Source organism: Montipora capricornis, chromosome 3 (assembly GCF_036669925.1).
Source record: "Montipora capricornis isolate CH-2021 chromosome 3, ASM3666992v2, whole genome shotgun sequence".
Taxonomy (NCBI): domain Eukaryota; kingdom Metazoa; phylum Cnidaria; class Anthozoa; order Scleractinia; family Acroporidae; genus Montipora; species Montipora capricornis.
The window spans coordinates 75,249,850-75,267,900 of record NC_090885.1 but is presented as its reverse complement, the minus strand read 5'-3'; the positions used below and the strand labels follow the sequence as shown (position 1 = coordinate 75,267,900).

At 40.2% G+C, this 18,051-nt stretch overlaps 2 protein-coding genes across 2 annotated transcripts in view; one reads left to right on the top strand and one right to left on the bottom strand.

The window, feature by feature from the left end:
- Positions 1-218: 218 nt before the first annotated feature.
- LOC138041639 (uncharacterized) lies at positions 219-1,513 on the bottom strand. Its single transcript, XM_068887396.1, has one exon. The coding sequence runs from the start codon at positions 1,511-1,513 to the stop codon at positions 248-250; it is 1,266 nt and encodes a 421-aa protein (XP_068743497.1). The 3' UTR covers positions 219-247.
- A 2,209-nt stretch (positions 1,514-3,722) lies between these two features.
- LOC138044134 (kinesin heavy chain-like) overlaps positions 3,723-18,051 on the top strand; it is a 33,890-nt gene continuing 19,561 nt past the window's right edge. Inside the window, exons 1-13 of the mRNA XM_068890799.1 lie at positions 3,723-3,899; positions 4,190-4,293; positions 7,437-7,511; positions 8,608-8,695; positions 10,045-10,142; positions 11,580-11,679; positions 12,192-12,315; positions 13,626-13,699; positions 13,903-14,321; positions 14,985-15,020; positions 15,576-15,652; positions 16,098-16,196; positions 16,807-16,921. Of these exons, the coding sequence (XP_068746900.1) occupies positions 3,863-3,899; positions 4,190-4,293; positions 7,437-7,511; positions 8,608-8,695; positions 10,045-10,142; positions 11,580-11,679; positions 12,192-12,315; positions 13,626-13,699; positions 13,903-14,321; positions 14,985-15,020; positions 15,576-15,652; positions 16,098-16,196; positions 16,807-16,921 (1,446 nt within the window). The 5' untranslated portion in view covers positions 3,723-3,862. The remainder of the gene's footprint in view (positions 3,900-4,189; positions 4,294-7,436; positions 7,512-8,607; positions 8,696-10,044; positions 10,143-11,579; positions 11,680-12,191; positions 12,316-13,625; positions 13,700-13,902; positions 14,322-14,984; positions 15,021-15,575; positions 15,653-16,097; positions 16,197-16,806; positions 16,922-18,051) is intronic.

The window sequence follows — 18,051 nt, the reverse complement described above, 5'->3', positions numbered from 1 at the left end:
TTTCCCGCATCATAGTCAATCGACAGTCCTTCGTGCAGCTTAGATAATATAAAATCCTTTTTGTACAGTTCACTCAAAATTTAGAAATGGAGCGGCTCTAGCTAAAGTAGTGCATGAACGCCTTCGCTGATCGAAATGCGTCAACCTAACACACAAAATATAATTCACATTTTTATTCTTTCAGCTCTAAATTTATCCACAACTGTTGATCGAAACGATCACTCGCCACTACATTTCATCTCATTAACTAGTCATCGTCTTCTATATCACTTAGCATATCCATATTCTCATGATCCAACAAGTCCAATTCATCGGGCACCTCATTGAGTTTTTCCAGACTTTCTTTTATTGTCTCATCTAGTCCCGCCAGGTACCTGTCCAGGTCGCTTCCGTCGCTGTCCATTTCCAGTTTGATCTTAGCCACTTGTTCTTGTTCATCGTTTACTTGGTTGACAGTAGGCAGCATGGCATCGTTGACAATGCAGTTTTCTCGCGCACGACCTGTTGCTAACTGGTCTTCCTCAAATTTTGCCGCTTCGACTTTAAGCCAATCAACGGCGTGCTCTTGTTCTTTCGCGCACGCGTTCTCTTTGCCCCGCATCGTGTATCGCTCTTCAGCGCTCGCAAACTCAATGACTGAGGGAAATCCTGCCCCACACGGGTTGCTCAAATGTGGCGGTACTCGGTGGGACTGCGCCATGTTAAACGCATCTTTAGGATTTCGTGTTGCAAAGCAAAACGATGGATTTGCACGGTCATGCATGGCTTGAGGAGACAACGGAATGCCACTGTTGTCTGGCAATGGACTCCTAACGTGCTGATATGCATAAGAAGGGCTGGCGTGTTGCATCGTGCCCGGACTATTTGTCATCATGTACGTTAGTCTCCTTTTTGATGGCCTGGGCTGATAAACCCAGTTAGGATGTTCCGTTCGGTGTTTTTCCTTTAACCGGGAGGCTTCGTCGAAGTACGGTCGCTGCTGTTCTGTGGACAATTCGTTCCATATCTCTCCAAGCTTCACGCTTATTTCAGCATTATTCGCGTTCGGGTATCTCTTAGCGATTGTAGATCGATACAGCCGTGCCCAGATCATAAATGCATTCATCGGTCGTTTTACCTTAGGTGAATTACTTTGTTGCAATTGCGCTTGAAAGCTGTGATACATGTGAGGCATGCGCAGAAATGTTTGACTCATGGGATCAATCGGGAAGCCTCTAAAGGCGCCAGGATTTGTAAAATTTGTCGACTCCGGCTTGGCGCATTTCGGATTTTTCTGAACTTGGGATGGAGGACTTGAAAATTGCGCAATTTTTGTTGTTTTCTCTGGGGTAGAGTGTCTGTAAGAACCATTTCGATCCGTAGCACATTTCTTCAGACACTGATAGTTTCCTCTGTTGTCGTATGTTTGCCTTTCCGCTTCTGTTTTGGATTGCGGCTCTGATTCACTTCTTTGTGAAGACCTGCTGATAATTGAACCATTGTCTTCGTTCTTTGATGTCGTCAAGTTTGGCATGATTATGTACAATTCAAATGCAACAATGACTTTGTTTCGCAACAATAGAATTTACTTGAAACAGTCGCTGTGTTTTGAAGACCGTTGGCTATTCCCATGGCAACGCAAATGTTGCACGCGAGCTACGAATGCTTGGCGCGAGCACTTATAGCATTCGAAAAATGACCTCATGCGGTAATCTGCGCGCGCATGCGAAGAGAAATAAGAGATAGCACAAAGGATGGATATGCGTTTGCGGCTGATCAATCAAAAAATAAATAGGTCGGTGTAAATGCCGTGATAGGAAGTAGGGTTGTTGTTCGCTCTTGTTCTTACCCAAAAAGAGCATTAGTTACAACGACGGGGACAAAAATTGCACAAAAATATTGAGCTATTTTTGCCCTTTGACAGTGCTCTTTGAGTTATACTACCGGAATTACTAAGTTGAATGAGTAAGCGGCGTAATGATCTTCTTATTATTAGAAAAAAAGAGACACATTTTATGACTTGAAATATATAGTAAAGTAAAGTTAAAAAATACAAGGCCGCTTTTTACGATCGAAAATTTATACAGGCATAGTTAACTGAGGGACTGGTTATGAAACCTTAAAATATTCAAAAGCAAGAACGATGTTGTCGCGATCGATGTTGAATTGACCGCGACAGTGCACGTCAATCTGTCGTTTTCGCTTTGCACGTGGGTTTGTGAATTGCACATAGTTTAATCGAAGGATTTGATTGGTTATCTTCTCGAAAAAAGGAGAGTTTTGGGCAGGCTCAAGGCTAAAAATACAGACAAAAACATTTAAACAAAGGAACTTGTCGAGTTTCATAACCATATCCATGCACTTATCCTTGGTCTCTTTCGTTTTCGGTGTTTTTATCGCTAGAAGACCAAATGTTGTATCCAATTCAAATCTCTCGGGGTTAAGATTCTTTGGGCGTTTTCCATTTACCACAAAATCCCGGAACTTTCGATGGAAATGGGTAGGTGATAAAAGTGTTCCATTTAACGCAAGTCCATTTGCTACTTGGCGAAATGGGGAGTGCATTTTTGCGCGAAAAAATTGATAATATGGCCGTGAATAGCCTGGAACTGGTGAAATCTTTGAAACTTGTAAATAGAACACACATTTCCCATCGGAGAGTTTCCAACGGGAAAACAGAGCTACCTTTTTTTTTCCAGAAATTTCCTTTTTCCAGTGGAACGAACTAAAAAGTCGAGTTCCATTTACAAACGAACCGGAATTTCCGGAATTTTTTTGTAAATGGTAATCGCCTTTGTGTAATGCATTCACATTTAAATGATATGGAAATACCTGGAACAAAGCGTTTTATTCCCAAAGGGTTTGAATTGGATGCAAGATTGAGTTCGTCGATTTGGTCTATTAGATCCTTCATCACTGAAACACTGACTGCACTGCATATGATTATTATTCGATTGTTACCTTTTGTCCTATTAAAACCATTGGTTTTTTTGTTCAGACGCCAATCTTGGCTAGAAGCCCATACCAGTTTTTTTTTTTTTTTTAGCGTACCCTGAGGCGTGGTGTGACGAAAAATTTTATGTTTACATTTAAACGAATTTACACAGGGGCACCCAACGTCAATTTTCGGAAAATATCTGTTCGGAAGACGATTTGAGATCTAGAATTTTTGCAACATTTGTTGTAAAATTTATTGCTTGCCTGCCTGTCCTAGGATTTTCGAACATCTAAAAAATGGTATAATTGCCCATTTTAAACGGACTTTAACCTCAAAAAGGTCACCTACAATTTTCGGGAGCCTTTTTTCTGGCTAAAATTTTCGAAAACATAAGTTTTGATCCCTAAAATTTTCGGACCACTAGACTTTCAGCTAGGAAATCCGAACAGATGAAAAATTTTTAGGGGATAAAAATATGTCTATATCTACAGTTTAAATACTAAAATAGTTTAAATAATGCTATGTTTAAGTGGTTTTGAACTATATTCTCGTTGGGTGCCCCTGTTTACACTAAAGATGATCGTCGATTTATGACATTTCTTATGTGTTGCCCTTAATTAATGTGTCTCTAAATTAAAGTTTGGTTTTTGGTCATTCGCGGATCTCTACAGTGCCAGTTTTTTCAGGGGCGCCTTTATAGAACACCCTGTATGGGAAAAAGGTTAGTTTTTTCTCAAGATGGAATAATTATTAGAATAAATTTAATGGTAGGTGGTAATTTGTCACGTGTAGTTCTTGATAAGCGACTAAATTTAGATCGCGTGAGTCGGCGGATAAATTTTTGCCTGTAGCTTGTCGACTTTTGGGATGGAATTACTATACACTTAACTTTCAAAGAAGTGACTATTCGTTTCTGTACCACTGGGTGTGATAATCTGCTGCCAGATGAGAGATAAGAAGTCGTTAAAATCGGGCCAAGGCGGTAAGTTAAGTTTATAACCTTAAGTAGCGTACTCAAGAGTGAGAGTTGAATACTCGTATTGTATTTACATTTGCTTCAGTTAACAGTCTGCATTAGGAAATTTAGTTAACGGTTTTGCGTTATGGCAGGGCTTATTAGAGACGCTAACCCTGAACGTAAAATACAGCACGCACGCGGTCCAAATTAAATATATAAAGCTTGGTTCCCCTTTCATGCTGCCGACCACACAAAGCGTGACTTTGTACTCGTAAGGTAGTGCATGACGCTGTATTGTTTGTTTTCCACCGTAGAATCCGGTAGAATACGCGTCTATGTTCGAGTGCGACCAAGAAATTCTGAAGAAACAAAGAGACAAGAGAGTCTTGGTGTTGATGTAGACTCGACAAAGTCTGAGGTACATTGATGAGAATTAAAAGTCTGTTCTATGAGGAACTTTACTTTCATTTCCTTTTTTTTCATTTGCGTAGCTGTTACGGGAGAGTAAAATTGAGGCCGTAAACGATATTTGCCTCTTACTGAATTTCGGCGAGATTTTTTTCCTGCAAATTTTTTTGCCAATTCAAATAACTCTTAATCGTTTTATTGGGGGCTTAACTAATTTTATACAATGCGGCGTTCATATCGATTTGTTCTCCTGATCGAGATTGCATAGCATACGAAAAAATAAATAGCCTTTCATAGCGAAAACCTAAGTTAACCATTTTTCTTTCCAGTCATTTCGTACTGTCTGCTTAACGTGACCTCTTTGAAACATGCTAATTTTCGGAGTCAACATGAAAAATAAACCTCACGGAAGGGAGAAAAAAATCAACAAAGTCTAAAACGAGCTTGTTGGAGACTTACTTATTTTGCTTTCAGAAACGATCACTGAGCCGTGGCGGAACTGTGAGCAAAGAAGAGAGCAACAGAAAATAACCAACATCAGTAACTTTTTGTGCGTGATAATTCGAAAAGCCAGCCGGCCACATGAGCGTTTTCTCAGGTTTAATCCAAGAACAATAAAGTAATTAAACATGCCTTTATTTGAAACTATGGTCAATAACACAGAATTTTTAGAATTTTGTTAGTTTATGATCGTTGAATTGAATGACCTCATAAATGTAAATTTCAATAACGTGACGTTAATTGACTCAATTACTGTCAGTGGCTTAGAAAACACAACAAAAAGGTTCTGTTAACAGGTTCCTAACGATATACGAACACTTTGAAATTATGCAAATAATTCTCAGTATTAAGACCTTTTGTGAAAAAATCTAGACCATGAAATCAAAGAACAGATTCAACTTTTGACCCTCTTGTATAGGGTGGTACCGTCATCGTGCTTGACTGCTGAGGTATTTGCCGAAACTCAATCAGTCTGTCTGCTGTATTTCACAAGTCAGTGAGGCAAATATATGGATAAATCTTGTGTGTCCTATGTAGACTGATTCTAGTTTAATGAGTAAGCTTCCATCTCGGAGATCAACTCACAAGCGTCATATCTGAATAATAGGATATCTTAATTTAATAACATGGGTGACAAATTACTCCTTAATTTGGGCGCAAAATTTCAGGAATTATTATAATTTCACGCGTGAAATTACAATGTTGCCAGGGCAACTTTTCCTACAGTGCCAAAATGTCGTCCAGGTTTGAAAATAACCTGCGTTTTATGAAAGTAATTTGTCACCCATGATATTAATAGCTAATCAAATGGTATACTCGTGAAATTAAGGTGGCTCAAACCAGTTTCAACACTTTAATAACACTTTTTGTTATTAAAAGGATTGACACTACAACACTTAATAACGTAACAGCAATGTTATGGTACCATCTGCAACATCAATTATTGCTGTGACGTAACAAGTTACCATGAAAACAGGAAAGCCTTGCAAAAACACCCTATTTTTTGGCTTTCCTTGCTCATATCTGAAAAACGAACTCGGTGACCCCATTTTTTTTTATTGCAGAAAAGTCATCAGCAGGCCAAGATGAAACTCTCTGCAAAGTTTAAAGAAATTCTGTGGAGCAGATTCAAAGCTGACTGAAATTTTCAATTAATTAAGGTAGCTCTGAATCCGCTCCACAGAATTTTTGTAAGCTTTGCAGAAACTTTCATTCTGGCATATGGGGTGTTTTTGCAGGGCTTTCCTCACGGTTGCCACGGTAACGTTTACGTCACAAGGATGACCGGGTCTTTTTCAGCAATAATTAGTGTTTGATATGGTACCATAACATTGCTGTTAAGTGATTAAGTGTTGTAGTGTCAATCCTTCTAATAAGAACGTTCAGGGGCAGCCAACGAATCTGTTCCTCACATTATCTGTTCCCCAGAGAAATCTTGCTGGCTGGCAAAAATACAGGTGTTTCGATAAGCTGGCTGGAAAATTTTGTTATTGATAGAGGTTTTGCCTGGGAATTACTGACTTTTTCTAGCATTTCAACCCGAGCTGGCTGCAGAAACTCTGAAGACTGAGGACGACTAAAAATAAAAAAAATAAATAAAAAACCCCTTCCCTCTCCCAGAGAATAGCCACAAACATACGACGGCTGGTCAGAGTGATTGCGCTTGAGGAAAAAACCTGTTTTGTCCCGGTTTTGTCGCTTTTGTTCGGTCGTTTTGGATCGAGGGATTTGAAAGCGCGTGGAATTCCTGGCTGGGAAATACATTTGATCAGCTGGCTGGGAAACCAACCAATTTTATCTAGCTGGCTGGGAAATTTCTTGGGTGTCTTGCTGCGAAAAAGGAACAGATAATGTTTTCCCAGCAACACTGAAAAACACCTGAAAATGCCTTAATAACATTTATTTTCATTAACTGGGGTATAATAATACCTTTTACAACAAATTGGTCGTTGGGTGCCCCTGAACGTTTGTTTTAAGTGTTGAAACTGGTTTGAGCCACCTTAAATAATAATTTCACTTGCGTTTTGTCCAAAAGTAAATAATTTCTCCAGCCTTTGGGCCTTAAGGCGCGGGAAATTATTTGATTTCGGAAAAAACGCGCGTGAAATTATTCCCTAATTTCAATCGTCACCATTTGATTACCCATACGAACTCGAAGTATGTACTAAAACGCGCGCGCTGATTGGCTACTCAAACTCCATATATCCTTTGCTATTCATATTTGAAATTTTGGATCACATTTTACAAAGAATAAAGTAGTGTTTTGGTTCGCTTTTTATTCAACTTGTGTGATATATACCAAAACAATAATTCACGTCAGTGTCGGTGAATGTGGTGGATATTTACCTCACAGGTAAATATCCACCAATATTCACCTCCCAGTAACTCGTGCGGGATTTGCGCTTGGAAATATTGTAATCGTTGCGGGAATTAGCCTGCAAATGCAGTAAACCTATTTCCGGCAGTTGTTTCTCCACCGCCGGAAAAACGTCTGCGTTCGCAGGCTATGCAGGAATGAGATGTTCTCTCTCTCTGTTCGGGGAACTCGTTTTATTTCCCGAATATATATATGCCCGAGTCAAAACCAATGAATACACAAATTCGGATCTAATATTAATCGCAATTAAACTATTATTTATATTTCTGCAACAGGTTTTCCTTAATGATTCCCATGAAAGGCGATACACGTTTGATAAGATATTCTCCCCTCAATCCACCAATGCAGAGGTTTGTTGCTTTTTCTTCTTAGCATCAGGTAGCTTAAGTGAGGACGTCGACGACACCTACGAGAATATTGCCTAAAAATTGTATTTCAGCTCGTCGCCAGGACGACGACGGCTAAGAAATGTACCAACTGAAAAAGTAAACCGGGGGGGGGGGGGATGGAGAGCCTTTATTTTTTGTTTATTGGACATATTTTTATGTGGCGTTCTCGTAGCCATTGGAGAGCTTTAGATTCTACTGGGACGAGAACGACTACGAGTACGAGATTTTCTCACAGAACAACATTGAGCGCGCGCAAACCAGCGTCATTTGGGCGGGAAATACGTGACACCATCGTCATTTTAGTAGGAGGTTTGCAAAAATGTCTCTGTGTCAAAACAAGACAAACAAGTCACCAACACGTGCACGGTAGTAGTGCTGGCATTTTTCAACCAGAAAAAGGTTCAGTTACCAGAAATAAGAATACCTCAGGAACCTACCCTGCTAACAAAGAGTAAGATTAATCGTCCGGCTTATAAATTGTCTAAGTATTTTTGCTAAAAACAGTCAGTCAAATCTCGCACTCGTTTTCGCCCTCGTCCTAGAACATAAAGGTTCATATTGTCTAAACTTCCCAATGAATTGAGGACAGGAGGTGAAAGATAAAAGTGATCCTTGCACTAATATGGACAATTTAAGTGATTGTTTCTTATGGACAACTGAAAATTTCAGACTCTGGAGAGCGCTGCCGGTGCAATGCTCTACCAGTTGAGCTACGAAGCCACTCGTTTGGAAGAAGGCCAATTTGTTTGGTTTACGTGTTCCTGTGTTAAGGACTTATGGATGAAAGAAATGTTCAATTTTTTAGGTCTCTATAAGAGGCAATTGCTTAATTAAATCGTGCCGATAAGTGCGAGTGAGAGGATCATTTCTATCTTTCCTCCGTTATCTGCACTTCAAATATACTTTTTCAGTCATTGAGGAGCAGAGGTGGCGTGGATTACTATCGAAATCTGGAACGAGATCAAGATTATAATTGAGATCGAGTCAGGGACTGTGATCGCGATCGTGTTCGTAGAAATAATCGTGATCGCATTCGTGATAATCGTTACTTTTTTAGGTGTATAACACTGTGGGAAAACCATTGGTTGATGCAGTTTTCTCAGGTTTTAATGGAACGCTCATGGCTTATGGCCAAACAGGCACTGGTGAGAAATGTCAATCATGCATATTGCCTATTAAAGCAATCCTTTTATTCAGTAATTGTGCCGGAAAAGAGGCCTCAAGCCTGACGCAACTAAACGCTACTTGCTCCTAATTTTGCGCAGAGAAATTTTGCTAGCGTGGTCTTGTACCTTGCAGCTAACGAGTAGTGGTAATTATTAGGGACCTTAAGATCGGAGAACATGTACGACTACGAGTACAAGTTTTGCGTACCGAGCATGCGCGTAGTCTTCCTCGTCCTCCGAGCTTAAGGCCCCTAATAGCTGTCCATATAGGGTAAAGGACACACCTGCAGTAGAAGTAGCTTTTTAATCGATTTGAATTTGTCACTGGTTACAAGCAGTAAAATCAAGTTAAGATTAGTGCCGGAAATCGCAACATTTACAGGTACTTGGTTAGCACGAACAAATTTTTTTGCGGACTTACCGGGCAAAAATACTCATTAATTATTCAGTCCGCTTGACAGTCTAAAACACAATGCTTCGCGCGATGAACAGTCAAGACTTCTTTTATTTTGTTACTTGAATAATAATGCAATGCAATGCAATGCTAGTCACGGGATTGTAAAACGCGTGAACTGAACCATTTCCATTTTGCATCAGATATAACTGAATGAAGTACAATTCTGAACAAAATTGAGTAACTTCATGTCGATTGCTCTATGCATTATACAATATGAAGTGCAATTACCATTTCATTGCAGCTATGACAAAGCACGAGAAAAATATGATGAAAATTTAAACTGTTTTGCACCTCATTATAATGTAGCTTCTCGACATTTAGACGTTTCCATGGATCTAAGGAGAAGTCCATAACCCTGAAGTGTCCAATACAGGGGCCTGTTTCTCCAAAGTCCCGAAAACTTTTCGGGCCCAAAAATCCATTTGTGAAACTGCCAACCGCTTGTTTTGGAAGGCCGATCTTTTAACATGTTTTCAAGGTAACTAAAAGAAACAAGACTGTGAAGTTGGACGACTTTAAATCCTCTCCGTTCCAGAGGTACAAAGGGAATTGTGACACCCCAAAAAATGACCCGTAAAGTTTCGGGACTTTCGAGAAACGGGCCCCAGGTCCCGCTAAATAATGGCCAATCAGATTGGGCTTAATGACCACAACGCCTCTGATCGGTCCGTAACCGCGGAAGGCAATGCCGCCATGTTTTTTTCCCCCGAAAAACTCTAGCAGGAGCCATTAACGAATTACTCGTAGATAATACCATAAACTGATGGAGAGGGAGAGGGCATTGATCCTGCCTAATGAATGAAATCTGGTCTGTTGACAACTAATTGTGTATATTGTGATTATTGGTGCTAAATCCATTTTTTTTAACCAGGAAAGACACATACTATTATGTCGAGTGATGGAATGTGTGCCCATGTGGTCGAAAAACTTTTTAGAAGGATCAGCCTCGACAAATACCATCAATACAAGGTAAACACATAACCGACAATCAGCATGAAAAGAACAACAACAATGACAGTCGCAAGAATGTTTATTCGTCGAATTTCTCAAATTTATTTTGTTGAGATGTAAATGAGTTTTTTTTTTCTTTGAAGATATAAACGTGTCTTAACCATTTGACTAAAATTCATGGCTGAAATATCAGTTTTAAGTCAAATGAGACCAACATTTTTCGAGAAAAAGTCTCTTAGGTCTCTTAGGCAATTATTGAGAGCCTTCAGTAGTAGTGCAGAAAAAAAAACAACAATAACAGTCGCAAGAATGTTTATTCGTCGAATTTCTCAAATTTATTTTGTTGAGATATAAATGCGTTTTTTCTTTTTCAAGATATATAACGTGTCTTAACCATTTGACTAAAATTCATGGCTGAAATATCAGTTTTAAGGCAAATGAGACCAACATTTTTCGAGAAAAAGTCTCTTAGGTAATTATTGAGAGCCTTCAGTATTAGTGCAGTAAATTTTTTCTTTTCAAAAACCATCCGCCCTTCCCCCCGCCCCCCCCCCCCCCTCTTTTTTTTATGTTAAGCGTTGAATCCATTTCCTGATATTGGGTTGGTCGGTCGGATTGACAAAAAAAAACAAAACAAAACAAAACAAATCACAAGCAGTCTAAGTAGTCTCGGAATCGGCGGTCTGCTACGCCAGCATCATTGCTGCGGATCCTGGAAAGCAACAAGACGTGAACCCAAAAATGAATATGGCGGAAAAGTTGGTTGGTGTTATTGTAAAATTAAGACAACATGGGAAAAAAGGATCAACCACCGAAATTCCTATGCGACGTAAAAATGGTTTAACTACGTGGGACGGACGACGCTAAATGGAGAAAAAAAAGAGGATGGCCTAATGGAACACGAGAAATTCCCTTCCCATGAAAGATCGAAGTGGGTCGATTCTATCGCCCCAATCCCTGTTTGAAGACGGTTGATTGGTTTAGAAAGCAAATAAATTAGTGGCTGGCGTAATGTCTTCTGGATTATATATTTGTACTTTGAAAAAGGCTTGCCATCATGCAGCTCAATCGGAATTTCTTACTGTGTAAAGCATCCAACGGCATGCAACAGTCATGTTGCATGTAATGTGAAAATGTAAATGCTTTGTTTATAGTGGAAGTGCAATTATCTATCAAGCTAGTTAGTGCACCGGCACTGATCCAGTTTTAACAATCTGAAAGAAACAAATCAAACTTATACAAAAACAGGATTAAGAATCCCAACTGGCAGGAGGAAACCAGTTGGCAGTTTGCAAAGCGTGGTGAATTTGAATCAGGGACAACCGGAAACAAATCCATACCGGCAGAGGTTAGCACGGGACTTAAACCTGGGGTAACCGCATGCAAACCTTACGCCCTAACCACTGGACCACTGAAGCACGCTGCGTCCTAAGTTCATGTATTCTTTCTGTCTAGGTGTCCGTGTCGTATCTCCAGATCTATCAGGAAAAGATTTTTGACTTGCTTAATGCCAACTCTAAAGTGGATTTAGTGTTGCGAGAAGATCCCAAAAAAGGTATTTCATAGTTAGTAAACCACTGCAAATTATCATAGTCTGGAAGATTGGATCATCCCTAAGGCGTGACTCAGTAACTGAACCATAGCTAAAGTAATGTCGTGATTATTCATTTTCTTCACGCTCAACTGAAAATCGCGAGTGCGTGGATTGTCGTAGGGTGTCAGGCTGGCACATTGGTCATGAAGCATACCTCCCATTTCTGCGATTGTACAGATATGGGTGACTAAGTTACAGGCGACATCAACGTACAGTAGCTCTAGGGTTTTTCTCCGGGTACTCCAGTTTTCCCCCCTCATCACAGCTAATTACATCCAACTATGGTGCTCTACTCCAGCACCAGATATGTACTGTGTAGCGGCTGTCAGAGGCTCCTAATGTATGCTTTCGGCCCGATGTCGTGAGCTGCGCATTTCACAATTCATCAGTTCCGAGACTGCAAGGAGGAGTAATTTTCTTCCCTCAGTTCTATTCTATCCCATCCTATTCTATTCTATTTTATTCTATTCTAGGTGTGTATGTGGAGAACCTTTCGACCTTTGTTGTGAGTGACACCGCGGAAGTTTTCTCCGTGTTAAAACAAGGAAAGAAAAAGCTTATCTTCGCTGAAACCAGAATGAACAGAGTTTCCAGCAGGTTTGAACCATGAACTGAGTTATACGTTTTGAAGGGTGAACAGGATAATTGTGAGGCCTATAAAACCAAGGCCTCGTCCACACTAATTCATTTTCGTTTGGAAACGTACAGGTTTTTTCATCCATTTATCGCCTTCCGTCCAGGCACACTAATACTAGATAAAGCAGGGGGGTATTTCTTCCAAATAGATCCAACAGGATGGCAGGTATTTGTTTTGTGTTGTTTGGTTATATTTCAAACTTGATTGCCTGCTTAGCTTGGAGCTAAATGCGGTTATTTGTAATTTGGATACAATAATTTTGCCATTTACGTCGTACCGTGGACTCAGTTGCAGAATGTGCAGTACGTAGAAAGTAGGGCGAGCAAAGCCTGGGAGAACGCAAAAGTTTCTTTATCCGTTTTCTGCGATTCAGTGTGCTCGACAGTCGAAAACGCTGTGAAACGCTAGTGTGGCCGCAAAATTTCGTATGCACTTTTAAAAAGCGGGAGGTTTTCCAAATTCGTTGGTGTGGAAATTGCCTAAGCGTGCTTCTATTTACGTGAATATCTGGACATGAGGGCAATATTTTTCATCTTCCAAGAAACTTTTCAGGGGTGTGCTTTTTTGCGATTCCTCTCAACAATTCCTCGCACATCAAAGGCCATGTTTTACTGATCCGCGCAAACATACTTCTTCTGAGTAAATCGTTGCTTATTACATAGACAAACTACAACGATTTGCAGTAAGAGAAGTTCTGATCAGCAGTGGTCCTGTCAAGAGTACTTATTCCGTCTTTATACAGAGGGTCTCAAGTCTCAATGGAGGGTAGCTTTAAATAATTTGCCTTTTCACAGCTAACGGTTATCTTTTTTCCGTCACTGTTAACTTATGTGAAAAACAAAGAAACTCATAATTCCTTTTATAATACTCATATTTCATATGGATATGAGCAGCATAAAACTGCTAAAAACATACGTCGAGCAAAGCTAATCGATTCATGCAGGATTTCTCTTCTTCCCTAGCCTTTCCTTGGAGCTAGAGAGAGTCTGGGAGAGAGAAAAGCAAGCAGAGAGACCTTGGGAACGGAAAGCAAGGGAGTTAAAACAGTATCGAGTGCTCTGCAGTCTTGTAATATTTCAAAAGACTACCTATCCCACTTTTATAATTTAAAAAAATTACCGAATTGCGCTTAATTTTTATCGCGGCTAATGGTTATTTTTTGGTCATTTTCACCCTCAACGGTTAACATTTTTCGACGTTTCTCGGCTCACGGTTAAGTTCATCTCAGTTTTAGGCTAAGTCATCATCCCAATGAAATTTCCTTTTTCAGGTCACATTCAGTATGTCAGATTATTGTGGAAAGAAAACGCTCCAGAGACGGCAGCACGTCGACAGAAACACCTGGTCAGTGGATTGTAAAAGGATCTTTGTTTATTTGTTATTTATATGTTTGAGCAGGTTGAATCATCAGTTAGCTATAAATTCTGAATAGAAAGAGTGCGTCCATAGCTGGAATTCTTTCCACGAGTCCCTGCGAGGCATGGGTTCATGCAAGTTTTTGTGTGATGATTTACAGAGATCATAATAAAGATTTTTTTTCTTATAAGGTGTTTCCAGTGCAAGTGAAAGTAATCTTTTCTCGTGTCATTCTCCGGTCACTCTTTCTCCGTCACGCAGTTTGTCCTTACCCATGCCAGCACGATCAACAAGTAGCTTAGACCGCCTTCGTGAAGAAAATAAATCGCAGCGTTTGCCTCCAAAATCCTGTTCAAGCCGACAACAAAGCTTAATTCCGCGCAAGACGTCGACACCAGCACACACAGAAACTAACAGGCACAGTATGCATTTGACGTCACTTCCGGAAATTTCACATCCGCCCTCTTCAAGGCCAAACCGTTGGTCACTAGTTGACATGAGTCGCGCATTATCTTCGCGATCACTGAACTCACCGAGTGATTCAGAGGGCAGCGAACTTCAGTTCTCCATGGACTCTTTACTCGAAAGCGGGACAGAGAGTGAAGGATGGGTGAGAACACTTGTTTGTACCAGCATCATCTTTCATTTCCAGGCACCACCAAGAGTAAGATTTATCCAAATTGGCCTAGTCCTCATCAGCGTCAGAAAAGTGTCTAGTTTTGCGGGAAATAAACAATAGACCAAGTCGGCTAACTCAATGTTGTACCCTGGAAGTCAAAGCCTTTGGGAATAAAACGTTTTGTCCCCGGTATTTCCGTGGCCATATCATTTAAAGTGAATGCCACATTATAAACGCAAATATAATAGATCATTGAGTTAGCCGATTTGATTTATTGTTTATTTTCTCGTAAAAAAAAAAAAAAAACTGATAGGGACAAACCTGATACCACGCTCATACTGTTGGGTAATGCACTTTTGGTTCCGGAAAAAATCTTGAACGCACGGGACTTAACAGAGAGATTAAAGAGATTTAGCATCACGGCAAAAGTGACCACGTATCCATGATTTTCCCGCCATTTTCTACGATTGCGGGCTGCTGCTTGCCGTTTCTACGTGAAAGTAGGCATTTTCGGGTTTGCCGTACGTGTGAAATTTTCTTCTGATTTTCTTCTACATAAGAAGGTGTTTGCGGAACAAAAAGTACCCCAAAACCATTAGCTACTGATTAGCAACCAGGAAAACAGACGTTTTTTCTTTCTTTTTCTTCGTACAGAGTGGTCCTGGAACTCCTGATATCCCACAATTCGAGGTAAAATATATATCAGTTTTTCTTATATCCTTCCATTTCTGAGCATCTTATAATGGAGTGTTTTCGCTCTTGTTACCAGAAGGCATATTTGCATACTAAAACAAACGGAAGAATTTTCAAAAAAAATAGAGTTCAATTCCCAAAAGAATATTTCACTCCTCCAACATGGCGGCCTCTTGTTTCATGGCGGCTGGTTCTCACTCATCCAACATGGCCGCCGTGACGTCATGTAAAAACGCTCTATTAGTTAAATGTAACGCAGAGTTCCCTGCCCTTTTCAGAAGCTTCCAGCCTTACCAAGTTTATTTTCAGTTCACTCTTGGCTTTTAAGATAAATGGGACCTAACGCAGGGGAGCATTGCCGTCAGAGAAAATAACCTCGTTCCGCGGTCGTTTTCAGTATCCTTAGGGTAGGGGCTGGTACTGTGGGAAGGTTGCATTGTTGGGGCAGGAACATGAGCATAAATTGGATTCGGGTGAATGCGTTTTTATTGGTTGACTGCGTACCCATTGTAATTTGAAGTCGGTTTCTCTGTTCTTTGACCTAAACCCCAGGATGACGACGAGGACGAATCGTTCTTGGAAGGCATAAAGATCCGCGATGATGTATTGATCACTGGACGAATTAACATGTAAGGATCGCTTTATTCTGTCATTGACCAACATCCACACCTTACTGCTATCACTTTCCATTCATCCCCTCGTCAACTGTTAGTCGAACGTACTCGAAATCAGGCTTGACGAACTTTCTTTACGCAGAAATGGAGACTTCAAACATCTAGGAGAGTGCCTGTCGAGAAAATATAACGTGATACTGCTCCTTCGAGTGTTTCTCGAACGAAAAGTTCACGGAGGTTACAATAGTATTTAATTTTCATCTTGACAGTTAACACTTTCATGGGTTTTGGATTTGAGAGGCCCATTTATAATCAATGCCATATTTTTTTTCAACTGGGAACCTATCTCTTTTGCTGATAAAATTTGCTACAATTAACGGCCCGTGTGCAATCAACTTGATAGCCAAGGTGACACGTCTGATGAATTGTACATTTTTTACTTCGTTCTTAATCTATACAGCTGTGACCTTGCCGGAAGCGAGCGAGTAAAGAAAACCGGAGCCGAAGGAGAACGACTTTCTGAATTACAACACGTCAATTTATCTCTTTTGGAGCTGGGGTACGTACAGGGTCTTTCGCTAGCTGAATCTGTATTAATGTTTAGGTTCAACGATGAAATGATGAAATAAATCATATATTGAACTGCCGACATGAAATCAAATGGGCTATGATCCTTGCAGTTGTGAACGCAATTTTAGCAATTGCGTAGAGAAGCCTGAGAAATTCAGGACTTCAACGAGGTTTGAACCCATGACCTCGCGATACCGTTGCAACGCTCTAACTATCTGAGCTGTGAAGCCACTGACCTCCGGAGCTGGTCATTTGTGGGCACGGTTCTAATGTTCCCGTGATGAAAGCGAGGATCATAGCTTCGCTTGAATGTTTAGGTCGGCAAAGTCAAGAATCCGACTTGAGGTTTAGTACAGAAGTTTGTCAGTTGTTGTGTAGCCTTGTATGCAAAAAAAGGTTTTCAAATAGAAATGACAATGTTAAAAAACTTGTTTTCACGCTTAAAGAACGAAGTGGAGTTACCCCGAAACTGCCAATATACAGAGCCCTCAGGAATTGAAACCGGGATCTCGCCATCCGTCCCGAGAGTCGCTACCCTATGATTTTTGACGTAACTGTATGTAGGTTATTTTATTTCTATCGCTCTCATTGCTTTTCAGGAACACAATACACGCTTTATCTGAAGGCAAGAGAACTCACATTCCTTACAGAAACTCTTCACTCACTCGACTGTTACAGGACAGCCTCGGTGGTAACTGCAAGACAAGTTTTGTGGTGAGTGGACTTTTAGTATACTTCGCATTCACGGTCGGTTACCATGAGTAGTTTATTTTTCAAGTTTTTTTTTTATGGGAACCAAGGTTATCCTATGGGCGGATGTTTAATTTCCACGAAGCTGAGGAAATACTGGTACAATACAATACAATACAATACAATACAATACAACACAATACAATACAACACAACACAACACAATACAATACAATACTTTATTGACACTCCCTAAGGGGGTTTTTCAGTGACCTTTGAGGTTGCCAGTACAGACCGAACGCAGTGAGGTCTGTACCAACGACCGAGGTCAAGATTCTCCCATACAGACCGACCTAGCTCGGTTAATAAGATGTTTATTATATGGCCAAACAAGAACAATTTAATTCGTTTTATGTAGCTGGTTTGTACTAACTGACATTTTGCTTGCGAACGGCGATGAGTGGCGATGAGCTGAACTTAATTCTGTCAAAGTTTGCTCGTCATCCTCTCTTTTGTCATCATGCTGTTTGGCACTTCCATAAATAAATATTGGTAGAAGAAAATACTCAATATTTTTGCATTTTAGTTTGCATCTTTTCACCGCAAAACATTACCCGTCTAGATGCCGGTCTAGATGGGAAAATCTAGACCGCGGTCAATATCGATTTTAGCCAATCAAATTCGTGAACTTGGTAGTTCCCAGTCCTTGTGAGACAGAGCCATATAATAAAATACAATACAACACAACACAACACAATACAATACAATACTTTATTGACACTCCCTAAGGGGGTTTTTCAGTGACCTTTGAAATAATTCTATAAGAAAAGGGTCTCTGCCCTGTTGTAGTTTTAAATATGAAATATTCAATAGATGCGAACCTCTAGTCGCCCGCCCACTTACGTTACCTCTAAAAATTAATTCGTTACCTAAATATTCTGGGGCCATTCCGGTCATACACTTGAAAGCCATAACGGCATCCCTAAAGTTAAGGACGTTCGCGCGAAATTTTTTCAACATTGATTTTCTTCTGAAACTTTTACCACTGTAAGATGATAAGTTTGTTATGTCAGAAATGTAAAAAAAATGGGGGGTCACCGACTTCGTTTTGGAGAGAACATGTCCGGAAAAACACCCAAAATGTGACAAAATCG

Excerpts from the sequence above, each read along its gene's own strand:
- LOC138041639 (XM_068887396.1), bottom strand. The coding sequence starts at position 1,513 with ATGCCAAACTTGACGACATCAAAGAACGAAGACAATGGTTCAATTATC.